The sequence below is a fragment of the Thermothielavioides terrestris genome, chromosome 2, assembly GCF_000226115.1.
Source record: "Thermothielavioides terrestris NRRL 8126 chromosome 2, complete sequence".
Classification (NCBI taxonomy): domain Eukaryota; kingdom Fungi; phylum Ascomycota; class Sordariomycetes; order Sordariales; family Chaetomiaceae; genus Thermothielavioides; species Thermothielavioides terrestris.
The window spans coordinates 4,912,390-4,938,451 of record NC_016458.1 but is presented as its reverse complement, the minus strand read 5'-3'; the positions used below and the strand labels follow the sequence as shown (position 1 = coordinate 4,938,451).

Below are 26,062 nucleotides of genomic sequence, written 5' to 3'. Positions count from 1 at the left end.
ACGGCTCCTGGCGCTCCGGGTAATCCCGGAGTAACATCGCAAACTGAAGCTCTGGCTTCTCCATAGAACGGACGAGCGGTGTCAAGTCTCACAGCGCACATAATTCATATTCTCAAACCACCGGCGACAATTTATTCCAATTTCCTGTCTACAGTTCGTTAATGAGATTCACCAACGTTTCTATCCTCGATCAGCTGCTTCTCCGCCCTTCTCGTCCCATCCCCAGCCGCTGCTTCCGTCAAGCATGTCCCCCCTGTTCAGGCAAGATCGAGCTGCGCCATCTCCTCAAACACGTCGTGCATGTTATCCAGATCCCGCTCATCGATACAGTCGAGCCCACCAACTGGCAACTGTGCGGTGACAAGTGAGCCGAGACGAGTGGTGACCGACAAGCTGCTGCTGTTAGCTGCCGTCCGGGGAGGACATGTCTGCTCGGTCTTTGCTCACAGTATTCGCTTGGTGAAAGGCGCGGTCTCGAGCTTCCAGTTGGCTACGTGCTCCAGACACTCGGACAAGCTCTCGAAGGTATCCTTGCGGACGCCAGACGGTATCTGCCTCGCGCGGACCCATGTCATGAAGACGTCCAGGACATCTTCCTCCTCCTCCTGCAAGAGGAATTCTTCGTCCTCGGCTGAGTTGAGCTGGTCCCTGAAGGTCGATTTGAAGATGTGCCGGCTCCTTCGCGCTGCGTCGGGGTCTCGCGGTCTTGGTGGCTCTGCCTCGTCAGGCTCCAGGTAGAACCCCCGGTACGCGGCCAGAAGGTTTGCCAACTGTTCTTCGATTTCGTCTTCCGAATAACACTCAAACTCAACGGAATAGCGAGGCTTAGTGGCCCGCTCCGTAAAACCACCGGCACTGGCTGGCTGGCTCGTCCCGGGGCCTAGGAAGGAATTGCCTAGAATTTCGATCAGTCAGGTGTATCCGCACATCAGCAGACCAGCCACCACGGAGCATACCATCCGGAGGTTCATCGAACTGAGGCTCGCTTCGAAGTGACCGAGGCGTTGTGAGACCCGAGGATCGAAGCCCGCTGCAAGCATCTTGACTCCCTTCCGGGTTGTTGACGGGATAACTTGTCGTCTCAATTAGGTTGAGGGTGAGTTGCCTTGCATTCCGGAATGCTTCGTCGTGGGAACCCGCTTGCACATCCTCCCCTAGGTACTGCTCATAGACCCGACACTCGTGCCTTTGTTGTGTGTCCGCTCTCGCTCTTTTCGGTCGACGAGGAGCAGACGGAGGACTCAAGGCACGCTTGCGGCTTGGAGTGAGGCCGGGCGTCAATGGAGGAACAGGCCGAAACATGCTTGCTTCAAGCAGAGTGGGCCACATTGGGGTTTCAAACGACGCTGCATCAAGGTGTGGCGTGCTGAGCTCGTCGTCCTCCACCGCAACGGCGCCATCACTTTGCAGCACACCAGGGGCCACAGTCGGCATACTTGTCGTGCTTTGGCTTCCCGTTGCAATCGTGATAGACGATGCCCTCGACGGCAGCGTGGTGGGGAAGAGGCACCCCACGCCATCGATGAGTTGGCTACTCGGCGCATAGTCCGGACCCGGAGGCGGTGTTGTCGGCAGGGACTGCGAACCGGTGTTGACGATCGACTGCGAATCTCCAGCAAACGAGAAATGCGCTGCTGACGGCCATGGAACCGAGCCTCTTCCTACGGAGGAGCCGGACAAGTTCACTGCGACACTGCTCTGGGATTTAGGTAGATCGCTCGGCCGGCCCAAGATGGGGAGCGATCTTCCAAACGATGGGCTCCCGCTGCTGTCGGGCATGAATGACTGTGCCACATCAGCCTCGATCATTGAAGCTCTTGAAAAGCACTCACTCCTTCGCTGACGTTGGACATGGCTAATGGAGACGACGCGCTACAACGCAGGGATAAGGCGAGCAAGAATTGGACACAGATGGGCAAAGACTCGGGAGTCAGTAATGAGACGCTCAAACTATCAACGTCTACACACAACCCCAACTCCCGACGGTGTTCGACTCGGTTTATATCTCTTAAAGCTCCAGGATGAGATCGCCCTAGTCGGCAGCACCTCGGCCGCCAGTTTTGGACCCAAGGCTTTCTCCAAGGCCTACTGCTACCCCTTGGGCTAACTGGGCACACGCACCCACTTCCACCCGCATGGCCAGAAGCCGAGCCAATGCATGTTGCAAGAGTCGATGTTAAGCGCGCAGCGCGCTTGTTGGCGTCCTTAAGCGCGGGGTTCTCCTGTCTCGGCCACTCCGAACGGGGGTCAAATATCATATTACGTTCTTCAATATCGGAGATGCGCGGCAGTTTGCGTGGTGAATTGCCTTTTGCGGACATTAGCGCACCTTGAGTTGCACCGGGCATCGACTTGTCGCGCCGGCTGCGTTGGTGGCCGGCGGCTACAACGCGCGACGTGATTGGGAGCGCCGACCCAGCACCCCGGATTCCGAATCTCACAAGTAGCTTCGCCGCAAGGGGTCCGCCAGCCTCGGGGATCCCGGCTCGAAATGCGGGTTGAAATGGTGGAGATGGGCGCATATTCTGTAACGGGCCCTCTTGCATGCGGCAAGGCATTGTTGTGGCCCGGCCCAAGGCTGTAAGTCGGATGGCGACGTGACAGCCAATGGATCTCGCAGCATACAAGAATGCCCGACGGAGGCTTTGTGGACTGCTCGAGACGACCATCTTCAGGCCCGGTTGCCCAGTCCTCAGCCTCGCTGTCGAGCTCACGAGTGTGGCGCTTTTCGTCGCAAGCGGGTGCACGAGAGACTCTTGGGAGGTTTGGTTGCATGAACCAATCACTCTGCATCGGCGACGCCGCCCATCCCGGTTGTCCTCGAAGCGCGTGGTACGAGCATTAACTCCGCGCTGAGTGACACCGAAGTCGCACAGCTTTGCTTTGCCGGAGAATCGCCCGTGCCCAGCGCTGGCTATCCCTAACCACCATCCCCTTTCGTCTCTCATCTCCGCTAGTCAACACGACCGTCCCTCCGACCAAGCCCGACATCCCAGCTGCCCCTTCCCAGCTATTCCCCTCCAAAGCTACGCTCTCCCTCCCTGAGCAAAGAAACAGAACCTGCAAGAAACAACACCATGACCAAACCCTCCCCCTACCCAACTTACCTCAACCCCCTCCCTCGCCTCCCCGCTACCCCTCGGCGTCCCGAGCAAGTTTTGCCCCTCCGTCACCGTCCAGCCCTTCGCATGTAACACTATCCTCAGCCACCTGCCCCCCGGCCAGCGCCTGCCGGCTGCGCGTGGCCCTCGAGCCCCTGCACGCCCTCCTGGCCGCTGCCACGCTCCAGCCACAGGAGCACCGACACCAGCAGCAGCGGCAGCAGCACCAGCAGCAGCCACGCCTGACGGGGCTGCACGCACTGCTCCCGCCGGCGAGTTGGCACGTGACACTTCTCGGATCTGGTCTGTGACCGGGTCCGCGGCGGCGGCGGCGGCGAGGGGGTGTACTGGCCGTGTGGCCTGGCGCGGGATGTCGAGGTGGATGAGTGCATGGCTTTCTTTTTGGAGGCGCGGTTGAGGGGGTTTAGCTTGCGTCAGAAGGACGGTGAGGATGGGGACGGCGCGCCGCCGTATCGGTTGCGCGTGGTCGGGTGGTTCAGCCCGCTCGAGGTCGGCATCGGGGTCGCGGTCGAGGGGGGGCGACGCCTGCGGAGGAGAGGCGGGTGCGCAGGTTGAGGGATCGCCTGGTGGCGGCGATGGGGATTCGGCATCCCGACCCTGCCGAGTACGGGCTGCATGTCGGTCTGGGGTATCTGTTGCGGTTCTTGAGTGCCGAGCAGGAGAGGAGCTGCGGGGCGTGCTAGAGGCGGCGGAGCTGCCGGGGGAGTTTGAGCTGGGCTGGCCGGAGATTTGTAAGTTTGAGGATCTGTTTGAGTTCCGGATGGTGTTTTATTTCGGGGAGGCGGAGGCGGAGGAGGAGGAGGAGCCGAGACAGGGTAAAGATTAGTAGCCTTCGGCGTTGCACAATCTGCTTGGCTAAGTTGTGTGCAGGTGGGAATGGGTCAGATATATCTTCTGGGAGCATGGGAAACCTGAGCTTATTGGAATACTGGGGAAGAAGGCATAATCAAGGCCTTCAGCTCCCTGGGTATCTCCTATTGCAGGCGGTGCTGTCCATTCCTCCGCACTCCACGGCCAGCCAATCGTTTCATAACGACGTCTGTACCAAACTAAAAGCCGCCCAGGTCAACAAAGCTAATGGCCGGGTCGAAGCACGCCTTTTTCATTCTTTGGTATTCGGCCCCCTCGATGTCCCACGGCACGCTACACAGCTGGCCGCTGGGGGGGCCAACCTCGGCAAGCCGCCGCCGCGTGCCTGCCTGGCCTTCTCTCCACGGACAACTCTCATGCTTCGAAAGGCCGTGGAGACGCTTAACTTCCTGGTACCGCTGCATGGGGGAGAGGTCTCCTTCCACCTCGGTCAAAAGGGGCAAAGAGAAATCTAGCCTGAGATCAGCATCATCCACGACCAGGAATCCCTTTCCCTGTCCGGACACCTACCACCTTGAAGATAGCTCTCAATCTTGCACTGCGGGACAACAGCTGCCACCCTGCTCCCGTTGGGCCCCCGCTTGATCACGTAGCTTTGCCCTGGGTAGCTCTCCTCGCGCGGGCCGCGGTAGTCGATGAACAGCTTGGGGCGGCCGCCAAAGAAGTCGACCTCGAACTCGGCGCCCGGGTCATAGCGTCTTACAAGGCGCATCAGGTCGGCGTCGGCGACCTCGTGCGCCAGGTCCTCGAATTTCCGGAGGAAGTTGACGAAGAGGTGGCACAGATGGTGTGTCACCATGGCGGCGAGATGGAACTGGAGGCGGTGGAAACGCACTGTATCGGCTATGTGCTGGTCGTCGCGGCGTTGACGGCGGGCTACGTCGGCTTTGAGCCTAGCCCAGTAAAGCTTTTCCATGAGCTGTGGCTGTGTTAAGCAACGCGGACACAAGGCAGGTAGGTAGACAGCGCGTATTGAGCCACTCACCTGCCAGTTCAGGTGTAGCACAGCGGCGGCCTTGGGGTTGAAGCTGAGCTGCTCCACGGTCGAATAATCGTCGACCCAAGAGTGCGACATCCTGTTGTTGTCCTCTTCGCGGCAGAAGCCGTTCCGGTCGTCCAGCTTTACGAGGGGGAAACAGCAGCGCACGCAACGGAGAAACTCTTCGACGGCGGCTGGCACGTCCACACTGGACGGCTCGTAGACAGGGCCTGGGAGTGGTCTTTCTCGCCAGACGCATATCGCCTTGCGTGCTAGGCTCTCCAGAGCTAGCAGCAGGTGTCAGCCGAGTCGATGTGAACTGGACGGCAAGGGAGGTGTAACCACATACCAGCACGACCACGAGGGCTCTCCAGCATCCTCAGGCCAAGGTCGAGGACAGTCGTGACGGCGAACGCCTTTCCTCTCCCGCGCTCCAGAGGGAGTACGCGGCCGTCGTCGAGCACCTCAGAGATGACGACCTGATACAGCCCCTCAATTGGCAGCCGCTTCCACTGTTGTGATTTCACCAAGCCCATCCGTGGCTTGCCGCGCTCGGACTTGGACAGCCGGTTGGCGAGAGTGTGTCTGTCTACGGGGCCGTGGGAGCGATGGGTTCGCCCGACCGACATGTAAGAGGGCATGGTGGACGCCCGCGGTCCGCTTGACCAACGAAACCGTACGAACCGCAACGACAGGAGCAGCTGGCAACGTAAATGCAGCAAACTTACGAAGGCAGATACGAGGTAAACCCAACAGACCAGCGGCAAGCGGTGTAAACCCTCGAACTCCTGAGTTGGGAGAGCGAGCGGACATCAAAATTCTAGAGTCGGCGGGCTCCGGGCGGGATATTCTGTGTGATTGGCAAACCCGGAAATCCAGGTTTGGATCTCAAAGCCTCTACCATCGTGATCGCCGGCCAGGCTGGTCGGGGGGAGGTGGCAGCAGCCCGGGGCCCGGGCCCGGACCCCGACCCGGAGTTGGAATTGGTTGTTGGCTCCAAGACGACCAACAGGTGATCAGCATTGATGCTTCTTCCGCTAACATTTGCACTGCAGGTATGGAGAGCATTGATGTTGCTCCGCGTAAAAGAACGGCGGGATAGAGCCGGCCGGCGCCATGTCTGCCTCTGGCTCATGCATATTGTGCTGCTTCTGGAATTTCATGAGCCAGGCCCTGGTGATGCCTGCAGATAGAAGATGGCTTCAAAAAAGACGGCCGGTCTCATCGTAGCGCCGCAAAGTGCTACCGGCTTCTGCGGATGCAATTCGGCACCCAACGACGGGCCGGCGTTGCTGAAATCTGGATGAGATGGTGATGGACGCGGCCATGGCCGGGCCCAACTCGCGGGCGGCGCAGCTGGGTCCTGGAGACCTATGTTTCAAGCACCGAGTGAGTGCCCTGCCAGCCGCCGTTGCGGGGCCGTGGTTTCCAGCACTGCCTGATGTTACCGCATACGGATTACTGGCTCCTATTCATCGGAAAGCGAACTGGTAGCGACCGCGAAAGCGCTGGGCTGCCGATCGGGCAGCAGGGCAGACAGCGAGGTGGTACACATACTGCACACAGAATATGCTTGGAATCAAAACCGTGAAGTGTTGAGACGTTGAGACCAAGCAAGCTGCCACCACTTGCGAGCGAATGTTCAGGGTTAGGGTTCGACGTGCTCTCCCTTGGCGCACACACCTCAATGTCCTCTCCGCAGCTGCAACATCGCGAAGCGTCCCGTGTCAGCAGGCTGCCGGGGTCAAAGACGCTCTTTATCATCCGCCTCTCCATCGGGTTCTGAATAGGCGGCCAATCAACCTTGGTGAAACTGTTTGCTTTGCCCAGGGAGAATTTCGTGAATTTTTCGCCTTTTCTTCGCGTGCAATTGATGCGTGCAGTTACATTTGTTGTATTGTAACTACCGTTTTTGCTGAGTCGCGCCGCTGTATTCTGCCGCCCCTCGGCTTGCCTATTGCAACTTGCGCCGCTGCTCCTGTGGCCCGCAGTTGCAGCCCGCAGTTGCAAGCCGCCGCCAACATGGCTCCCTACACAGACGACCCGTTTGTGCCTTCTCCCAGCTCCCGCAGACGCAGCTCGAGTCGGGACAGAAGCCCAAGCCGATCCAGGATGTCGCACGAGTCCGAGTCCTCTGTTTCGACCACGAGCATCGTCTTCGACCGCATTGGCGAGCGCGTCGCCGCTCAGGACGCTGCGCTAGCCAAGCTCGAAAAGACGGCACACGACGGCCATGGCGCTAACCGACACGACGGCCAAGGCGGCGGCAGCGGCGACGACGACGACGACACCGACGCCGTCCTCAAGGACGATCCGAACAGCGACGATCTCGAGACCGGCCCCTTCCTCGCCAACGGCGGCACACCCCAGCATGCCGACACCAAGGGTCGGAAGATGGACCGGGGGATGCGCAGGGCGCTCCTCATCGCAGCCGGCCTGCTGATCTCCGCCTGGGTCGCCGGCCTGTTCGTCTTCATCTCGACCAAGGCCTACAAACACGCCTCTGAGATCGCCCACGACCCACAGGCGACCGTCACGAAGGGGTCGGGGAAGGGCGTGACGCTCGACCAGGTGCTCGGCAGCTTCTGGCGCCCCGAGGTCCACTCCATACGATGGGTTGCTGGGCCTGCCGGCGAGGATGGTCTCTTGTTGGAAAAGGGGGCTCCCGGGAAGGACTTCCTCGTCGTGGAAGACGTCCGCGCGCAGAACCCGGCTGCTGCGGCCGGGGCACCCGGTGAGCAAGTGGCCGAGGCTAGGACCTTGATGCAAAAGGGCACCTTCGATTACGGGCCCAAGACCTACGACGCGGTCAAGGTGGAGCCGAGCAGAGACTTCCAGAGAGTCTTGGTCGCGACCGACGTCGAGTCCAACTGGCGCCATTCCAGCTATGCCGCCTACTGGATTTTCGATGTCAAGACCCAGACCGCCGAACCCTTGATCCCGGACGAACCCGAAGCCCGCATCCAGCTTGCCCAGTGGAGTCCCGCCGGCGACGCCGTGTCCTTCACCAGGGACAACAACTTGTACCTGCGCAAGGTTGGCTCGACCAACGTCATTCAGATCACCCGGGATGGCGGCTCCGAAGTGTTCAATGGCGTGCCGGACTGGGTCTACGAGGAAGAGGTTCTGGCCGGCGCGAGTGCCACCTGGTGGTCTGAAGACGGCAGCCACATTGCCTTCTTGCGCACCAACGAGACCGGCGTTCCCGAGTTTGCCGTCCAGTACTTCCTCTCGCGGCCCAGCGGCACCGAGCCCAAGCCGGGCGAGGAGGCGTACCCGGAGACGAGGATGATCAAGTACCCCAAGGCCGGCGCCCATAACCCGGTCGTCGAGCTGAAGCTCTACGACGTAACGCGCGGAGACGTCTTCTCGGTAGATGTTTCGGGCGGCTTCCCCGACGACGACCGACTCATCACTGAGGTCGTCTGGGCCGGTAAGCATGTACTGGTCAAGGAGACGAACAGGGTCAGCGACGTGATGCGCGTCGTCCTCGTGGACGCGGCGGCGCGCACTGGCAAGCAGGTCCGGAACACCGACGTCAAAGCCATCGATGGCGGTTGGTTCGAGGTCACCCACCAGACAAAGTACATCCCCGCCGACCCATCCAAGGGGCGTGCTCATGATGGCTACGTCGACCTGATCATCCACGACGGCGGCAACCATCTGGCCTACTTTTCCCCGTTGGATAACCCAGACCCGGTCATGCTCACGTCCGGCAACTGGGAAGTTGAGGATTCGCCTTACGCTGTGGACCTGGACAAGAACATCGTCTACTTTGTTGCAACCAAGGAGTCGTCCATTCAGCGGCATGTTTACCAGGTTGAGCTCACGGGAGAAGGTCTTGCTGCGGTGTCTGACACCTCTTCCGAAGGCTACTACGCCGTCTCGTTTTCCACCGGCGCTGGCTACGCACTCCTGTCGTACCAGGGCCCCGGGATCCCATGGCAAAAGGTCATCAGCACCCCGAGCAACCCGCGCAAGTACGAGCACTCTGTAGAAGAGAACGTTGAGCTTGCCGACCGCGCCAAGAAGTACGAGCTTCCCATCAAGATCTACGGCACCATCAACGTAGACGGCGTCGAGCTGAACTACGTCGAAAGACGGCCGCCCCATTTCGACGAGAGCAAGAAGTACCCTGTTCTCTTTCAGCAGTACAGCGGGCCGGGCTCCCAGACCGTCAACAAGAAGTTCACCGTCGACTTCCAGTCTTACGTCGCCGCCGGCTTGGGGTACGTCTGCGTCACCGTCGACGGGCGCGGGACGGGCTACATCGGGCGCAAGAACCGCGTGGTCATCCGCGGCGAGCTCGGCAAGTGGGAGTCGCACGACCAGATCGCGGCGGCGAAGATCTGGGCCGCGAAGAAGTACGTCGACGAGACGCGGCTCGCCATCTGGGGCTGGAGCTTCGGCGGCTTCAACACGCTCAAGACGCTGGAGCAGGACGGCGGGCGGACGTTCCGGTACGGCATGGCGGTCGCGCCGGTCACGGACTGGCGCTTCTACGACAGCATCTACACGGAGCGGTACATGCTCACGCCGCAGGCCAACGCGCACGGCTACGACGCGAGCGCCATCACCAACGTCTCGGCCCTGGCGGAGAACGTGCGCTTCCTCATCATGCACGGCCTGGCCGACGACAACGTGCACTTCCAGAACTCGCTGACGCTGCTGGACAAGCTGGACATGGCCGGCGTCGAGAACTACGACGTGCACGTGTTTCCGGACAGCGACCACAGCATCTACTTCCACAACGGCAACCGCATTGTATATGACAGTGAGTTCTCCGGACCGGGGGGGGTTGGACTTTCTCAGCCGCGCGGATGCTAACCAAGGCGATAGAACTGACCAACTGGCTGATCAACGCATTCAACGGCGAGTGGATCAAGGTTGCGAACCCAAAGCCGACCGGAAAGAAGGGGTAGCCGTGGGTATGGTCGGCGTGTTCTGCTGCGGTAGGGTAGCATGGGACGGCGTCCGGAGTTTGGCAATGGGGTATATGGGGTATATTGATTTCGTTTACCGAATGTTCTCCTGGCGGTGCATACCATAGCGTCTCGTTCTGTGCAAAGAAGCACGCAAACGCAGTTTGACTCCGTCCGTCCAGCCACATGTGTACCTCGTTCAAAAGCGCCCCGAACCTGCTCAGAGACCCGCTGCCCAACTCCCACTCCCAATTCCCACCACCCATTCTGTGCAGATTATTATACCAAACCCAACAGGACGAAGTCCATTTTTGTTTCTCTCACATACGGACATTAGACATACCTACGTCAGCCCACGAGCTGCGCGGCCGGCTGCACGCGCCGGCCGTCGCCGTCCTCGATCTTCTCGACGATGGCGGCCGTGCCGTACGCGCACACCTGCGCGAAGCCGCCCAGGTCGCCAGCGTCGAAGCGCAGCGCGATGACGGCGTTGCCGCCGCGGGCCTGCGTCTCGGCCACCACGCGCGAGATGGCGTCGTTGCGGGCGCTGTAGAGCTGCGGGTCGCGTTAGTCTTGTTTGTTTGTTTGTTTTGTCTTTGGGTTTCGTCTTCCCTTCCATCCTCCCCCCTTTTTTAATTTATTTTTGCTGCCTTTTTTCTTTTTTTAAAAAGGGAAAAATGAAGAAGAAGACATACCATATTCGTAAACCACCGCAGCTCGCCCCCCGCCATGCTCTTCAGCACCATGGTCAGCCCGGCCGCCCAGTTGCGCGACCGCACCGTCAGGCCGTAGACGGCGCCCAGCACGCGCACGACGCGGTAGCCCGGCACGTCGAACATGGTCGTCGTGATGACCCCGTTCGTCTCGGTGAAGCAGTGCAGGTCCGAGATCTGCGGCGGGATGTCGGCGGGACCGAGCTGGTGGGCCTCCTGGTCTCTCGAGCGGCGGAAGGCCATTTTGGGATTTGGGATCTGGGGTGTTGGTGGTCTTAGGGGTTGGTGTTTTATCTGGGCTAAGTCACGAGCACAGAGACAGAGTACCTTGTGAAGAACGGTTGGTGTTGGCGGAAGAACACACAGTCAGGACAGCAATAGCTGGCGAGGGAGATCAAGAAATAATAAACCTGATGAAGGTGTTTGTTTTGTCTGCTTTGACGTCTCGAGCCTCTTTTATGGACACTGACTACACCCTGACTCGACACCGATGCTCAGCCGGAAGTGAACGGAGATGCAATTGCCCGTCATGAACTTGCTTCCTGGTATTCCCGCGCCCAGAGATGCTGTGCAGGCTGTGTTTTGCCCATTTTGGGCAATCACCACAACTTCTTACAGGCCAGAGAGCCTTGTGTTTGGACGAGTCTGGAAAAGACTGGCATTCCGTATTTCGTATCCTGTGCTCGCAGGGCCAATGGGAGACGGCTCGTGACCCGTTGATCAGCGGCGCAGTTCAGGTGCGCCATTTGATTCCCGAAACCTGGCCGGAAGGAACCGGCAAAGGGTTAGGGTTGAGGTGACCCCCCCCGCAGCTAGGCTCGAATGCCAAGGCGGCCAAGCCAACCGGCCCCGCGGCGGGACATCGGCCAGGGGAAACCCCACAATTTGCAGGTTTGGGAGCTCGGAACCTCACTTCCTTCCAGCAACCGGGGACCGCAGGGGCAGATTCCGCCATTGAGGACAATCAATAGCTTGTTTGCGGTTCGCGATGCCGCTCGCCAAAGCCTCCGGTGCAATTCAGCCGGAGAACACCCTCCTGATCGGGCCGCGGGCCTGGCCCTGATCATCAACGGGTCGCAAAATGACGAACGCGGCCATGTAGTTAGTCTCTCGCATATTCATATATTTCAGGGGCGGGCTGCCCTGCGTCCACCGTAGACCTCGCTGTTGATGATCTCCCGGGTCGACAGTGGACTCTCTTGCCGTAAGTGCCTGGATTCACGGTAACAAAACGGACGCAACGATGCACCGCGCCACACTCGTCGGCCTTCTCGCAGCAGCCGCCACGACCGTGACGGGGGCTCCGTCGTGCTCCGGCGTGCATGCAGCCGCGCCGGGCACCGTCAAGTGCCCGCTCGTGTTCGACGGGCGCGTCAAGGCAACGGCGGCGCTGACCGACTTCGACAGCGCCAGCACGTCGCCGTTCAACCCGGACTACGTCAAGGGCAACAACCTCAAGTGGAGCCAGATCATCAAGTTCCCGCAGACCAGCAACGCGCGCTTCGACAACAACTCGACCAAGGCCATCGAGGTGACCATCAGCGACGCCAGCATCTTCCAGTCCCAGCAGGGCTTCCGCCGCGCCGGCCTGCAGTTCCAGGGCGACACCAACAACGGCAGCCCGGGCACCACGGGCGTCAAGACGATCCACTTCAGCATCAAGCTGGACCCGCAGCGGCCGCTGAACCTCAGCCACGAGTATCTCAACGTGTGGCACGAGTCCGCCGACGTGAGTTGAGCGCATCGCACAGCAGCAAACAGCTAGGCGCAACGGATATTGACATTTCGTTATCATCCAGTACTCGGCCAACCAGTTCAACTTCGAGGCCGGCACCATCATCGGCCAGTCGGGCCTGCCCAAGAACACGTGGAAGGTGCTGAACCGGCAGAACCAGCAGATCTGGTCGACGCCCATCGTGAAGGACGACTGGCAGAACTTTGCCATCACGCTCGACTTCAACAAGAAGTGAGCATTTTACCCTCCCCCCTATCATTCACTTTCCAGCTGTTGAGCCGTTGAGATGAGCGGGACGACAACAAAAAAAATTGAGCTGAGCTGACAGCGACCCCGGTGCAGCACCCTGCAGGTGTACTACTCCCAGGGCACCGACCCGCTCAAGAGCGTCACGAGCGCCGTGTCCAACGACAACTCGGGCGAGGGCCAGTACCAGATCGGCATCCTCAAGAAGCCGACGGGCACGAGCGACGTGGTCAACTCGGGCTACCAGGAGAGCAACCTCAACGAGGGTCTCATCTACGGCAGCCTGTTCGTCGAGGACAGCGCCAACGGGTGCATTTCGTTGTAGAGGGGTGGGTTTTGCGAAGGCCCGAAGTGTTGGTTCTTGGGTGAGGAGCTGGGTGCTAGATGACTAGCTGTTGTATTCAGTTTCCCGAGTTTACATAGCTAGATAGAAGCATGGTGCTCAGATATATAGTAAAGACGGTAGGGCGATACCGGGCGCCAAGGAAGAAATTGGAGCGAAGAAAGAGCAAGAACCCCACCCCTGTCTCTCAACTCACTCAGTCTAACCTGCAGTGATAGAGCCCTCTTGCCTCCTATTCCCCTCTCCCCCCTTTCACCCTACCCCTAACCATTTCACGACTCCCCCCTCGCGTCCACCCTCAACGCCCGCATGGTAAAGTTCTGCGGCCCCGTAAAGACCTGGTGCACCATGTCGCCCTCGCCCTCGTACACCAGGTAGCGCGCGTCGAAGTGGTGGATCGCCTCGTCGCGGGTCTGGCCGCCGCCCTGCCGGACGATCTTGAGGTAGGCGCCCGTGGTCTCGTTCACGCTGTCGACCGGGTCGGTGCCCGTGGTGCCGCCGGCCCCGGCCGCCGTTGGGTCAACGTCGTCGCCCATCGTCCACGAGAACCACACGCGGTCTGACGTGTCGCTGCTGTCGTTGGCCGCGTGGGAGCACCACGTCTGCGGCACGCTGTTGAGCGAGTGGCTGAGCGTCGTGCCGAGCGAGAAGCAGTGCGCCGGCTCGGCGCCCCGGTAGGGCGTGACGTAAAAGTTGATGCTGGGGGGAGGTTTTAGGTGGTTTGGTTAGGGGGCGCGCTTCGTGAGAAGGTCTACGGAAAAAGAGGGGGGGATGTGCTGGAGAAGAGGGGGCTTTTTTACTAGTTCCTGTCGCTGAGGACGAGCGCTTGTGCCTTGAATTCGGTCACTTCGAAGGCTGGGATCGGGCCGACAACCTCCGGGAACGTGTTGGGCGTCGGCACCTCGGCGAGCTGAATGACTGGGAGGGCGGCGGCGCTTGACACAGCGACGAGCGCTGCGATGCCGAAGATGGCCTGGAGGGCCATAGTGTCCGCGAGGTTGGCACGATACGAAACCGAATGCGGGTAGGAGGCCACCAGAAGGGCAACAGTTGAGTTAGCTGTTTATTGCCTTGGTTCAGTGAGCAGGCAATGAACGTGTCGATGAGATTGAGTTGCCAGGAGACCGCCTGTGCAAGGTCCCAAGGAGTCAGACATCAAGCAGGACCAAGTTGATGTAGCCATCCGAACGTCCACAGCATCCCCGATGGGCTCGAACCAGATCCCGAATGTGACTCGTGGCGCTTTCCAGGTTTGGTCCATGGGACGCTGTTTTGCCTGGGCCGGATCCCGGAGTCTCCTTCCTTCCCCTGCCAACCAGACACGCGGTGACAGCTCGCCGAGGGAAGGCGGATGTGCCTGGCCGGGCTTATTATTAGTAGGTAGCCCTTGCCCTGCGAAAGGCTGCTTCAATTTAACGGCATGTTGCATGCCGGATAATTGCCTGACGTCACGTTCCCTACGTCGTAATCTGTGGCAGAAGAAGTACCTTACGCAGCACTTACATAGTACAGAACGGACTACAAGAGGACACGATTCCCGGCCGCAACTCCCAGCCGCGGGGTTCGGCTGATTGGGCGAGGCGCTCGACTTACATAGTGCATAGTAAGGCTGCCTTCTCCGCACAAGCCCGAACACGTTGTCCGTCCTGCCGGGGAAGGTGCAGCCATGATGCGTGTGGGAGCTGAGCGCCGCGATTGGATTGCTCGATTGCTCTTTCTGTGTGGATTATTCGTATTCCGTACTCCCGCGGAGGTGGCAGACTCGCTAGGGTTAGGGTCGACAAACAGCACCCGCCAAGACCCCACCTGCCTGTTTCATCCATCCCAATTCGCCATTGGACCCCTGACCTGGGGACAAGGGTCCAGCACTGTCAGTCCCAGCCTCACGAATTTCGGGCGGCGGTGTACGGAGATGGTCCTTGGGGTCGGACTTCCCTCACTCGACATGTAGCCGTCCCATCTTTTGTGACTTTGCAAACGGTTGGTAGAGCCCGCCGTCGCCGCCGTCCTCGATTTCCGGGACTCCGTCGTTTCCCAGCCGGCAAGCTGTGCACACAGCTCGGCGCATACCTCGAGAGCACCGCCGGACCAGCATCAAGGGCCCCTCCCCGTGGGAGAACCCCGCGGCAGAACCGCCAGAGACATTCAGTTCCCCCTCAGACACTGGTAGCCGCCCGCAGCCATGGGCATTATCGACGACGCCGCGTCCATCATCTCGGCGCGGACATCGCACTCGAAGCGGTCCAAGTCGCACCGCTCCAGCCACAGCCGCCACCACACCCAGGAGCGCAGCAAGTCGCGCTCCCGCTCGCGCGAGCGCCACCGGTCCTCGCGCTCCGCCGCCGGCGTGGGCGGCGGCATAAGCGGCATTGCCGCCTCCATCTTCGGCGGCGGCGACGACGACCACGACGACCACGACCGCCGGCGCAGCCACCACCACGACCGAGACGACGGCACCCGCTCCTTCTTCAGCCTGCCCAACGCCTCGCGCAGCTCCTTCTTCTCCGCCTTTGGTCCGTTCCCCCCCACCCAGCCTTACCTCCGCCCTTCCCAAACCCCCTAAGCGCTCCAAACTAACCAACCCACCCTGCTTCCCAGGCCGCCCCTCCCACCAGCACAGACCGGCCTCGCGCCCGCGGCCCCGCTCCGGCCTGCTGCCGCGGCTGCTCAAGAAGCTGCGGCGCCTGCTGCGCGACCTGGTGTACTACGCGAAGCGGCACCCGGCCAAGGTGTTCATGCTGGTGCTGATGCCGCTGATCACGGGCGGCGCGCTGACGGCGCTGCTGGCCCGCTTCGGCCTGCGGCTGCCGCCGTTCCTGGAGCGCATGCTCGGCGTGGCGGCCCGGGCGGCGGGCGCCGGCGCCGGCGCCGGCGGCTCGCTCGGCCTGGTCGGCGAGGCCGTGCGCTTGGTCAGCAGCGGCGGCGGCGGCGGGGCTGGGGCCGCGGCGACGCGCGCGAGTGTCGAGCGCGGCAGGCACGGCGGGATGCAATGGGAGCGGAGGAGCGTGGGGCGGGATTATGACGGGGAAGGGGGCGGGAGCGGGTGGGCGGATGGGCTTAGGGGGGTTGCGAAGATGTTTTCTTGACCCGCGAGGGTGACGAGGAATGGTCGGTGGATGACAGAGCTATGAGAGATGAGCTTGATGTGGGAATGAATGAATGATACGGGCGGATTCTTGTGGTTTCTTTCAATGGGAGTTCTGGATACCACCTTTCGAACCGACAAACTACTTGCATTCGTGAAAACATCTGAGGGCCAAAGGTATGCTATTAGAAAAAAAGAATCAGATACAAGTCTATCACTGCAACCCAAACCCGGCCGCCTTTTGCACCATCATTCGCCACGGTAACACTCAAACTCGATCACTGCGAAACAAGGAGTTGCCAAGTAGACCCAGAAACAGAAGAAGGCGTGTTATTTCCCTTTTCGACGCCCAGATTTGGCACCGCCAACCACCGACTTCCGCTTCACTGGTGACTGAACGGAGGATGAGGATTTCTTTGGAGGCGGCGGGGTGCGGTCCCGGGATGGACGAGGTTCGGGTGCTAAATCCCGCCGGCTGTCCACGCTGTCGCGTGGCCGTGGCCGACTGCGACTGTCCGCCATGCTGACGCGAGCCTGTTGCTTGCTGTCCTCATCCTCGTCCTCGCTGGATGGCGAACTGCCTCTGGGGTCGGTGCTTCGACGCCTGCTTGCGGCACGAGTCGGCGGCGCCGTTGAGCCGTAGCCGGCGCGGTTGTCATCGACTTCGATGAAACTGTTCCGCAGGGACCCACCTCCCGGGGGGTACGAAGTCTGCGCGCCAGCCGTCGCGTATTGAAATGGGCCCATCTGAACTTGGGATTGGCCGGCCGTCGAAGAGGGTGACGCGCCACTGCCGAGAGACTGCGAAAGCGGCCTACTTGCTAATGGATCCGAGGGATAGCGAGCAGCGGTCGGATGTTCCACGCGATGGACGTAGGAATAGGTAAACGGCGATGAGCTATGTTCCCGCTCGGTGGCTGCCCGGCTCGGTGGTCTTGACGAAGTAGTTCCGGAGCGTTGCCGGGCGCGAGAGGATGGCGGTGGGAAGTAGCCCATCGGAGGGTAGCCTGGTGGTCGATCCTCTCCCGGCTCCGGCGAGGATTGCTGCCGCGACGAGTGGCCATCCGCCGACGTCTTCTTCGGCCGAGAGCCGGGATCGAGCTGTGAGAGAGGGATGGCAACCCGCTGCTCCCGTCGTTGTCTGCGTTCCTCGACCTCCATGCGCTGTAGTCGCCGCTGGTAGGCCGCCAATTCCTCTTTGCTTAACTTGACATCCTTCCTGCCCTTGGCTTGCGCCCGCCGTATCCGTGCCATCGCAGCGTCGGCAAGAGCCTCCTCCTCCGGGTCCAGCAGAGGTAGCCGGACGCCGTCTTCTCCATCATCCGAGTCTTGCTCCGAGTCCGAATCGTCGTCGTCCGAAGTTTCGTCACCGTCCTCCCCATTTTGCTGTGCAAACGCCTTCCGTGATCGAGTTTTACCGTCCCTGTCGCCCAAGTCTATCCCCGTGAATCGAAGCGAATCGCTAACAAACCGATGGCCCAATGCGTTCGAAGTCAACCCAACGCCGCGCGAATCAAAGTCCTCGTCGCTCTCCAGCTCCTCCACAACCCGCTGGCCCAGATCCCACCAACCGCCCTCCTCCCCGTTGCGCGCCTCGTGTATCCTCCTCCCGCGCCTCGATGGTCTTCCCCATTGGGGCGCATGTTTGGGAGCTCGCGGCCGACCACCTAAACCGCCTCCCCGGAAAAAGCCTCGTCGATGGGCTTGTCCAAAAGGGCGGCGTGGCCGAGAATGACCACGCCGCTGGCGCCGATCAACCACATCATGGTGCCGAAGACACCCGAGAGAAGCGCGATCGGGATGGCGATGACGTACATGCCCGTGTACAGCTGCACCGTCGTGAGGCGCTGCTGGCCGACCTCCAGGTCGCGGCCGTCGAGCTTGCCGATCAAGTACATGCCCAGGACGACAAAGATGATGTCGAAGAGAAGCAAGAAGTTGCTCAGCAGGCTGTAGATGCAGAGCATGGCGAAGACGACCGCGTAGTTGCTCGAGAAGTGGCCGAGGTTGTAGTTGACGCGCGACTGCATCTCGGCGAAATTGGCCGGCTTGTTGACGCGCTTCACGTCGAAGAACTCGGAGATCGGGCGAAGGTTGGAAAAGCGGCTGGCGAGCGACCCGGAGCGCATGCTAGCGAGGCGGTCCTGAATGTTCAAGCGCGACGTCAGGACGTCTATCGGGATCTGTATGCGCGCCATTGTTGCGACGAGTTTGTTGGGTCAATTGGGCCTGCTGGGTCTGCTAGGAAAGGCGCGAAGATTCGGTCGGCGAGTTGCGTTGAACGCGGCGCGGGTCGGTGTTGTAGCGAACAAGGGCACCGAATCGGCGATGTAGGCTGTCTGTCCAGGAACAACAAGGGCGATGCGATGCGACAGCGAAGTTTGGGAGGTCGCAAAAAATAAAGCAAGCTGTTCGGCTCTGTGTTTGCGAGATCTGGCAAGAACGTGCCGTTGTCAGTTTTTGGACGAACGAATAAAAATAGTTTAATCTGCAGCGGGCCAGTCAGAAGGTCAGGGGCAGCGGCGCAACCTTCAGGGGACGTATCCACTGTGATTACGTCGGAGAGCTGGGCAGCCACGTCGCAATTGGGGCTTTACATACCTGCTGCCTGATCAAAGAGACGTATTCCGTAATGTGCGAGCGAGAGATTGCGAATTCTGTTGCGCGTCGTTCTTCGAAGGGGCTGACTTCAGGGGGACTAGGTCGGTTGTGGTTTCGAAACGGGTAAATCCCAAAAGGAGACGGGACGCAAAAGAGCCGTTTTGGGACAGGGCCTGAGATGAGCCAGCCAGGGCAACCCCAGTGCCGTGGACCTCGTCAGGATCCTGGCCGCTGCCGAGCGGCCAGTCGGACACTACCGTCAAGTCACGGGGTTTCCCCCTCCAGCTCCAGTTCACCGCACCACAATGCAGTTCCCCCGGCCTGGAGACGCCCGCAGCTGAGTTGCGGAAGCGCGTTGAAGAGGAGGAAAGGAAGAGAGGAGAATAAAGTGCAAAGCACACAAGGAGGAGCTGGTTTTCTACCTCTAGTTAGCTCTCTGGCCGTGCGTCGGGCTGAGTTGGCGGTGGGGCGGCAAGCTGCCCGCCTCTGCAGGCGGTGGAATTTTGGCTGCTCTGGGCCACTCACAGCAGCACATTGGGTTCACAAAGAGTGGTTCGAAAAGGCGGAGAGCCTTACCCGCAGCCGAAGGCATTTTTGGCGCTGCAGCGGCAAATAACCGGCATCTGTCTGTCAGAGCTGCCCAATGTCTTCTCCCTCGCCCGTCCGGCAGGGTGGTGATGGATGGCATCCCGCCCTATGAGGTGGGTGCCCTGCAGGGCCAGTTGGCACCTATAACAGAAAGATGCCGTGGCGATTCGGACGCCTTGAAGGTTCAACTTCGTACCTTAGGTAGGTACCTCAAGGCAGTGACAGCTCAGTTGATGTGCTGCCATTGCTCGTTCCCAGCCTCACCGGTCCCGCCTTACCAACGACGCCACTAAGTAAATGACTTGTCAACTCTTGCCCTGTTGTCTCAACCGGGTTTGAATAGCTATCAGAACTTATTCTATATTCTCAATTGCGCCTACCCAGCATCAGGGTTAAAAAGTACCTAAATACATACGTAAAAAGAAGGAAAGAAAGAGGGAGAGAGAAGAGAAAAATGCGGCCATCTATTCAACCCCTTTACCAGGCCGTCCATAACCAATCTCTATCTCGCCGCAGCCTCGGCCCTCTCCCTACGTCGCTTCATCTCATCATAGTCCGGCATGTACCGGCTAACAACCGTAAAGCCGAGCGCAAGCAGCACCATCAACACCCAGATGGCATAACCCCCCAGCAGCTGGCTGCGCGCGCCGAGCGCAAACAGGCTGGAAAACAGCGCGGGCGAGAACGACCTCACGCCGCTGGTGATGGCTAGAGCGAGCCCATTCAGCGAGCCCAGCGTGGCCGGGCTGGGCGAGACGTTGTTGAGCGCCAGCTGGATGGCCGTGAACGATATCGCGACGCCGCACCCGAGAGACAGCAGGATGGGCGCGGCGATCCAGAAGACCATCGTGGTCGACGGCGTGTCGGCGCGCAAGAGGAGGCTGAGCAACGGACAGAAGGCGAAGAAGAAGGGGTACGCGGTCGCGCACGCCTTGAGTACGCCGTTGGTGCCGATGCGGTGGTGCAGCGGTGGGAAGACGAAGAGGATCCAGACTGATTGCGAGAATCCCGTGAGAGCCATCATGAGCGAGATCTGCAGCGGCGTGAAGCCCAAGCCGCCGAGGTGGACTTTGGTGTACCAGAACACGGGGACGATGGCAGTGTAGGAGAAGGCTAGGAGCATGATGTGGCCATACGTGTACAGGACGAGCGGGACACCCGGCGACTTGGCCAACTCCACGGTGGACAGTTCTTGTGGTCCGGGGCCTGCGGCTTCTGGGCTGCCGTCACCGGTTGGGCGCTTGACCAGCGTCTCCTCCACGAAGATAGCCGTGACGGCGACGGCAGAGAGGCCGATGAGACCGACGGCCAGATTAGGCAGGGCGTAAGGATAATCAATAAAAAAACGGAGATTTCCGAAGACGCCGGGATATAGCCGGGCCGGGCTAGCGAGCGCACCGCCGATGAGCTGCCCAAACAAGATGCCTAGATTGCTGGCGAAGGCGAACCAGCTGAAGGCGCGGGCCTGCGTCTTGGAGGTGCTGAGCTCGGCGAGCATGGTGCGGATAGTGACGACCGTGCCAGCGAAGACACCGGCGAGACTGCGGTAGAGCACCATCTCCCATATGGTCTTGGCCATGCCGAACAGGACGGTGGCGAGGGAGACGCCGACCAGCGACAGGACGAGCACGGGCTTGCGGCCGAAGCGGTCGGCGGCCTTGCCCCACAGGATCATGACCACCATCTGGGTCAGCGAGAAGAGCGACTCGATCATGCCGCTGTAGAAGCCGAAGTCGGTGTCGGCCAGGTTGCCATTCTCCTGGGCCTGTCCCGCCCAGTCAGCGATGCTGGTTCCCCGACTCACCGGCGGTCAGCCGAGAACTCAGCCGCGCGAACATACCATCTCGTTGATGTAGGGGAAGATGGAGAAGTATGCAACCGGCTCGACCCAACGGGCATAGCAGAGCACGACCACCTGCCACACGGGAAACGGCTTGTCCGCAACCTCATCATCGTCGTTGGCGCCGTCTACCTGCTGCTCGCCGGGCTCGCTCTCCGGGACCGGGTCTCGGTTTGTCAGCAGCGGTGTTTGCTCGGTGGCATCTTTCGAGCCGTCGTCCTCGTCTGCCGCCCTCATCTTGCCGAAGCTGGGGGGAAATCAACCAACGTTAATGAGCAATGAATCAAGTTAGACGACAGCTGAGTCTCACAACACCTCATTGCTGCCACGAAACCTAGAGGTACGGTTCTCATCTGCTCAGCCTTAACTGCAAAGGCACGTGCTGAGTACTGCGGTATGTCAACTCTCCGAGATCCTGCGGGAATAGCGGTGCTGTATCATTGGCTGCGGGGCCGAAAAAAGTGGAGCCCCAAAGAGTCGTTGTCCATTCAGGCCACACATTGAGAATGGAAAGCGCCATTTCCACCAAGGCCCATTTACTTGCACCTTCCCCGTAGTGTACTGCGAGAACCACAGTTCACCTACGGACCCCGGGATAGGACAACTCCTCCCGCCTCGCTCCTTCTTACCCTGCCTGTTGGATCTCAACACCCCCCAATCGTTTCATTTTGCGCGAGGGCACGGCCTTGTTTTTCTATCCGGAGTCTCGATAACGTTAACGCCCAAGAACGCACTTGGCACCCGTGATCCGAAGCTGCTCAAAACATTGCGTCGCTTGTCGGTTGGTAAGCCATCCGGCACTTGAACTGCCGAATCTGGCAAGGCAGCATCAGCATAGGGCGAGGAGAAGTCCGTGGCGGTCCTTGGATGGTCAGCACCGCGGCTGGCTTTTCCCAGCCGTGTCCAAGCACGCATTCCGGATTCTGCTGTCGACTATGTAGTAGTGACTAGACTGCGACGGTGATGGTGGCCAGCTGACTCCAACCGTGACCGCCGTGCCATGGGCCCACGAAATGGGAACCACCTCTAAGGGACTGTGCAATTAATTGACACGCCCTGTGGGATGGGATCCCACCTTCGAACTGCCGTCGCACAAACCACCCATTACCAAGCAGCCATCCAACAAAAGGACCTTCTAGAATAGTTTGGTGCTCCCTCGCACCGTTACACCCGTGAACCACACCAATAACCGTACTGTACGGAATACACACCAGTAAGTCCGTTGCGCTCATGAGGCAGGTGCTGGGCAACGGTGCACCCGATTCTTTGTAGTGCCTCGCATCCCCTCCAGGTCGACGACATTCTTGGCCGTCGAGTGAACATGGACTGTAGATGGGCACAGTAGACGCAGATGAACCTCAATCCTATGGTGAAGACCCAACGCCGCTAGCTAGTGAGGAGACCGAGGAACATCAATCACCCTGGGTTGTTTTACTGCCCGAGCCATTTCCAGTAAACGAGTGAGGGTATCTTCTACACAACCGCCATGCCCCCTTTTGCGAATGACAACGCGCCATGTCTAGCTTTCCATCCATATAGCCGCAGCAAGAACGACAGGCATTTTATCTTTTCCCTTTCCCGCTTCGTAATCCTAAGTGATCTTCCAAACCCAGGCTGGGAGAACCATCCAGAAGCGACAGTGTCTTTGACCGCGCCATGCCATGGAAAGCCAAACCATACCGTAGACAAACACCGCACTCCAGTCCACATGCCGAAACGAGTGACCCGTCAACACTAAACGCCCCCAACGCCCCTCGTATACCGCCACAGCAGGCTCGCTCCCTTGATCCTCCACCGCGGCCAGAAAATCCTCTCCCTGCCCTTCCCCGCGACGCCTTTCTCCCCCCAATCCCCGCCACCCACGGCACATCCCTTCCCATAGCCGCCCCCGGCGACCGCTCTGCCCGCGCCATCACCCTCCGCGCCTGCACCACCAGCGTCACCACCAGCGGGGGGCGCCGCACAGCAAGCCGCGACCATCCCGCGCAGCCACCTTCTCCTGAACCGCCGCCAGTCGTCGTTCGTCGGCCACGGATCGCACCACTCGCCTTCCTCACTGTCCTCGTCGGCAGCGGCGGCCGCAGCGGCAGCAGCAGCAGCAGCAGCATCCTCCAGCAACACCACGCCGTCTCCCCCATGCCCAGGAGAACAATGCCACCTCCGACCACCACCACCATTAACACCACTACCAACACCGTCATCTCCCCCAGACCCGAACCCGTGCACAGACCCGTGCCCGTGCCCGCGGTCGCCGTAGCAGACGTAGTAGAACTCCTCGTCGTCGTGGTCGCCGCCCGCCTCCCCCTCGCGCAGCTCGAGCGGGTAGTAGAGCAGCTCGTTGGTGTGCGGCCGGCGCGGCCGCGCGTTTATGTTGGACTCGATGTCGAACTTGAAGCGGTAGGCCTGGTGGACCTGCTGCTGCTGCTGCTGCTGCTGCTGCGGGCGTGGCGCCGGCGGCGATTGGGGGGACGTCGGCGGCGGCGGGAGTGGGAGTGAGTGCGGCATTGCGTAGTAGGGCTGTTGTGGCTGGAGTGAGGGAAGCGAGGATGGGGAAGAAAAGAGTCGCGGGAGAGGGGAAGGCTGGGTGGGAGGGGTGGGTGGAGGAGAGCTGCGTTTGGTGGTAGCGGCGGTGATGGTTGTTGCTGGGGTGGAATGGCTGTCCGCTGCTAATACTGCTGTTGGTGTAGTTGTAGTCATCAATGGGGTGGTGGTGGCTGCGGGGGTTGAAAGCCGGGACGCGTTAGGAGACGGCGAGCCGCTGCTGCTGGCGGGTGGTGACGGGTATCCGGTTGCTCCGGGCCCGGCAGCATGCAAAAGGGGCTGTCCAGGGGTAAACGCGGACGGAGCAATCGGGGGTAAAGGGCTGTAGTTCGGCATGGGCGTCAAGGTGCCCGGAAAGCGCCAGTCAAATTCGAACTGGAATTCCTGATGGACGATGAAGATAAGTGTCTTGAGCCGCGGGAACTTGGCCAGGCTCGCCAGCAGCTTGCCCATGTTGTTCTTGGACACCTTCCGGCCGAGCACCGGGTGGAAGATGCCCGGGTAAATACCGTACGAGGTGCCGAGCGCGAGCCGGGTCGCGTTGTCACGCACCAGCGGGATCTGGCTCATGAAGTGCAGCGCCCGGTGCAGCCGCTTGACGAGCAGGTACGGCTCGAGGAGCAGGATGTCGCGCGCCATGTCGACGAATTTGGTCGTCTTGCCGAGCGTCAGCGGCTTGTAGTGGTGCAGGACCAACGAGCGGCTCTCTCGGCACACAGCCGCCAGCGCCGGCGGAGGTTCCGGGTGCACATTCGCAAACATCAGCCCTTCTTGCGCCGGCGTCTTTCGCTTGGAGTTGGGCGCATCCAGGACCTCGTACACACGGGCTTCCGGCAGCGCATACTCCCAGATCATGTTCCGGATCTCGGGCGGGAGTCGCTGGAACTTGGTGAACCGCTCCGAGGTCTGTGAGGGGCAGCAGCCCCTGGGAAAGAGGTGGTCATAGTGCATGGTCTCGCTTGGCCGTCGACCAGCTGAGGTCCCTCCTGAGAAGTCGTCGGACGTAACGCAGATATATCGGCGGGTTCCGAAGTCGACCGAGGCCCGTCTGGCCAAGCAATGCGCTTCCTGCCGCGATATCCCGCTGTTGGGAATATACCCGGCCCAGCCTCCCGGGATCGATGGCCACGTCGCCCTTCTCCGCACCGTCAATTCTCAGCCGCGCCTCGACGACAAACCACCAGAAAATAGCTGGCTGGGCTTAAGAGCGCCGGCAATCCGTCTGATAGCGCCCGATAGCGCCCGTCTGTTAAGCTTACCAGCCTTTGAACCGACCGTCCGAGTCCGGATCCAGGCGTGTGCTGCGGTTGTCAAGGCAGGGTTTGCCGGGCTGGCTGCAGAAGAGAGACCGCTTACAAAGGGCTGACGAGAGCAAAGTATTCAAGGTTTGTGGAAAAAAACCCAGCCCCCGAGTGTCCGATATTGGAGGGGTTCCCAGCTGATCAAGTTCTGCAGCAACCGCAGAAAAGAAGATACTACGTGTGCTAAGGCAAAACGTAGTGTCATGTCATGTGGTCTCGCAAGTCATGAGTCCGAGAGGAAGAGGAAGCTGGCCAGAAATGACAGAGGGCGAGGGAGGTCCAGTCCAGGGCACCGTCAAGTTTTGGGGCTTTCTGCGGCTCCAGCTCCCGTCACTTGACAAAGCGAGCAGGAGGGCGACCCAGGGTTGCCCAGTCCGGGGAAGGCCTACACTAGGCGGAGACCGCCGCAACCCCCCCGGGACGGAGCCAGGAAACATTCGGAAACGGGGTTTAGGGGGGAAGATCCAAACCCGAGATTCGCACGATATGCCATGCGAGCGGACTCGACAAGGGAGGTGTACCCTTGCCGCCTGGAAGGAGCTCTGTGGTAGGAAGGAGACGAGATGGAGCGGCGTTCAGGAGGCGTCAAAGCTTCCGCAACGAGCAACCTCACACGGGACTGGCTGTTGGCCGGCACAGCAAGGTCAGAGCGGGAAACAAGAAGACACGGCCCATCCATCCCCAATACAACGCTGCCAGACTGTGGGGACGATGGCAGGCTTGGTCATACACTAGTCATGTCATTTTGTCTGGATCTGCGGAAGCCCGACGAGATCATGCCCGCCCACGCCCCACGTCCACGGAGGGCAGCTGGCAGCGCCGAGTGTCCGGCCGCTGCGAGGAGCGGCAGTCAGCTGGGCCTCGGCTCGCCTGAAGCGGGATGACCAGCGAGATTGGGAAGCCTTGGACCGCATCGGTGTCGAATAGGCAGGCCGAAACGACCAGGAGGTCGGTGAGGTCAGAGGATGAGGAAGGGACTTTGCAGCATGCGCAAGGGTTGGTGCGTGGCCGCGGCTTTTGGTGCGCTATTCTTAGTATATACGGGCCACGTTTTATTCCTGCAGCACTCCAATTCCTTAGTGTACACTAGTGCACATAGTTGCTCAGGCTTACCGATCTGGGAACCCACGGGCAAGGTAACGTGCCCTTGACAGGAGAGTTGCAGTCGGGTGCCGG

At 60.5% G+C, this 26,062-nt stretch overlaps 11 protein-coding genes across 11 annotated transcripts; 3 read left to right on the top strand and 8 right to left on the bottom strand.

Annotated features, from left to right (window-relative positions):
* Positions 1 to 257: 257 nt before the first annotated feature.
* Positions 258 to 836, bottom strand: THITE_2047647 (uncharacterized protein; the record flags this gene model as incomplete). The annotated part of the gene is made up of 2 exons (XM_003652473.1): positions 258 to 393; positions 448 to 836. Coding segments are annotated over 2 exons (525 nt in total), but the record flags the coding sequence as incomplete, so codon positions are not given.
* Positions 837 to 3,433: 2,597 nt separating this feature from the next.
* Positions 3,434 to 3,882, bottom strand: THITE_2114100 (uncharacterized protein). The gene has a single exon (XM_003652472.1). The coding sequence runs from the start codon at positions 3,737 to 3,739 to the stop codon at positions 3,536 to 3,538; it is 204 nt and encodes a 67-aa protein (XP_003652520.1). The 5' UTR covers positions 3,740 to 3,882; the 3' UTR covers positions 3,434 to 3,535.
* A 561-nt stretch (positions 3,883 to 4,443) lies between these two features.
* THITE_36150 (uncharacterized protein) lies at positions 4,444 to 5,612 on the bottom strand (the record flags this gene model as incomplete). The annotated part of the gene is made up of 3 exons (XM_003652471.1): positions 4,444 to 4,911; positions 4,978 to 5,258; positions 5,321 to 5,612. The coding sequence occupies 3 exons, from the start codon at positions 5,610 to 5,612 to the stop codon at positions 4,444 to 4,446; spliced, it is 1,041 nt and encodes a 346-aa protein (XP_003652519.1).
* A 1,080-nt stretch (positions 5,613 to 6,692) lies between these two features.
* On the top strand, positions 6,693 to 9,986 carry THITE_2114098 (uncharacterized protein). The gene is made up of 2 exons (XM_003652470.1): positions 6,693 to 9,745; positions 9,811 to 9,986. The coding sequence occupies exons 1-2, from the start codon at positions 7,084 to 7,086 to the stop codon at positions 9,891 to 9,893; spliced, it is 2,745 nt and encodes a 914-aa protein (XP_003652518.1). The 5' UTR covers positions 6,693 to 7,083; the 3' UTR covers positions 9,894 to 9,986.
* Positions 9,987 to 10,286: 300 nt separating this feature from the next.
* Positions 10,287 to 10,801, bottom strand: THITE_2031109 (uncharacterized protein; the record flags this gene model as incomplete). The annotated part of the gene is made up of 2 exons (XM_003652469.1): positions 10,287 to 10,448; positions 10,589 to 10,801. Coding segments are annotated over 2 exons (375 nt in total), but the record flags the coding sequence as incomplete, so codon positions are not given.
* A 739-nt stretch (positions 10,802 to 11,540) lies between these two features.
* THITE_2114094 (uncharacterized protein) lies at positions 11,541 to 13,057 on the top strand. The gene is made up of 4 exons (XM_003652468.1): positions 11,541 to 11,707; positions 11,797 to 12,335; positions 12,406 to 12,572; positions 12,684 to 13,057. Exons 2-4 carry the CDS (start codon positions 11,850 to 11,852, stop codon positions 12,910 to 12,912), a joined length of 882 nt encoding a protein of 293 aa, XP_003652516.1. The 5' UTR covers positions 11,541 to 11,707; positions 11,797 to 11,849; the 3' UTR covers positions 12,913 to 13,057.
* A 145-nt stretch (positions 13,058 to 13,202) lies between these two features.
* Positions 13,203 to 13,915, bottom strand: THITE_2128280 (uncharacterized protein; the record flags this gene model as incomplete). Its single annotated transcript, XM_003652467.1, has 2 exons — positions 13,203 to 13,629; positions 13,731 to 13,915. The coding sequence occupies 2 exons, from the start codon at positions 13,913 to 13,915 to the stop codon at positions 13,203 to 13,205; spliced, it is 612 nt and encodes a 203-aa protein (XP_003652515.1).
* A 1,197-nt stretch (positions 13,916 to 15,112) lies between these two features.
* Positions 15,113 to 16,016, top strand: THITE_110874 (uncharacterized protein; the record flags this gene model as incomplete). Its single annotated transcript, XM_003652466.1, has 2 exons — positions 15,113 to 15,443; positions 15,529 to 16,016. The coding sequence occupies 2 exons, from the start codon at positions 15,113 to 15,115 to the stop codon at positions 16,014 to 16,016; spliced, it is 819 nt and encodes a 272-aa protein (XP_003652514.1).
* A 129-nt stretch (positions 16,017 to 16,145) lies between these two features.
* THITE_2170230 (uncharacterized protein) lies at positions 16,146 to 18,403 on the bottom strand. The gene has a single exon (XM_003652465.1). The coding sequence runs from the start codon at positions 18,211 to 18,213 to the stop codon at positions 17,683 to 17,685; it is 531 nt and encodes a 176-aa protein (XP_003652513.1). The 5' UTR covers positions 18,214 to 18,403; the 3' UTR covers positions 16,146 to 17,682.
* A 992-nt stretch (positions 18,404 to 19,395) lies between these two features.
* On the bottom strand, positions 19,396 to 21,453 carry THITE_2114086 (uncharacterized protein). Its single transcript, XM_003652464.1, has 2 exons — positions 21,045 to 21,453; positions 19,396 to 20,969 (listed from the first exon to the last, which is right to left on the bottom strand). The coding sequence occupies exons 1-2, from the start codon at positions 21,279 to 21,281 to the stop codon at positions 19,707 to 19,709; spliced, it is 1,500 nt and encodes a 499-aa protein (XP_003652512.1). The 5' UTR covers positions 21,282 to 21,453; the 3' UTR covers positions 19,396 to 19,706.
* A 1,568-nt stretch (positions 21,454 to 23,021) lies between these two features.
* On the bottom strand, positions 23,022 to 24,482 carry THITE_24326 (uncharacterized protein; the record flags this gene model as incomplete). Its single annotated transcript, XM_003652463.1, has 3 exons — positions 23,022 to 23,105; positions 23,307 to 23,456; positions 23,718 to 24,482. Coding segments are annotated over 3 exons (999 nt in total), but the record flags the coding sequence as incomplete, so codon positions are not given.
* Between the last annotated feature and the right edge of the window lie 1,580 nt (positions 24,483 to 26,062).

What these genes read in the sequence shown, in the direction of transcription:
- THITE_2114100 (XM_003652472.1), bottom strand. Translation starts at nt 3,739, where the DNA reads ATGCAGCCCGTACTCGGCAGGGTCGGGATGCCGAATCCCCATCGCCGC.
- THITE_2114098 (XM_003652470.1), top strand. Translation starts at nt 7,084, where the DNA reads ATGTCGCACGAGTCCGAGTCCTCTGTTTCGACCACGAGCATCGTCTTC. An exon ending in CAACCGCATTGTATATGACA is followed by an intron (nt 9,746 to 9,810) that starts GTGAGTTCTCCG and finishes CCAAGGCGATAG; the next exon opens with AACTGACCAACTGGCTGATC.
- THITE_2114094 (XM_003652468.1), top strand. Translation starts at nt 11,850, where the DNA reads ATGCACCGCGCCACACTCGTCGGCCTTCTCGCAGCAGCCGCCACGACC. An exon ending in TGTGGCACGAGTCCGCCGAC is followed by an intron (nt 12,336 to 12,405) that starts GTGAGTTGAGCG and finishes GTTATCATCCAG; the next exon opens with TACTCGGCCAACCAGTTCAA. An exon ending in ACGCTCGACTTCAACAAGAA is followed by an intron (nt 12,573 to 12,683) that starts GTGAGCATTTTA and finishes ACCCCGGTGCAG; the next exon opens with CACCCTGCAGGTGTACTACT.
- THITE_2170230 (XM_003652465.1), bottom strand. Translation starts at nt 18,213, where the DNA reads ATGGCGCGCATACAGATCCCGATAGACGTCCTGACGTCGCGCTTGAAC.
- THITE_2114086 (XM_003652464.1), bottom strand. Translation starts at nt 21,281, where the DNA reads ATGAGGGCGGCAGACGAGGACGACGGCTCGAAAGATGCCACCGAGCAA. An exon ending in TCCCCTACATCAACGAGATG is followed by an intron (nt 20,970 to 21,044) that starts GTATGTTCGCGC and finishes TGGGCGGGACAG; the next exon opens with GCCCAGGAGAATGGCAACCT.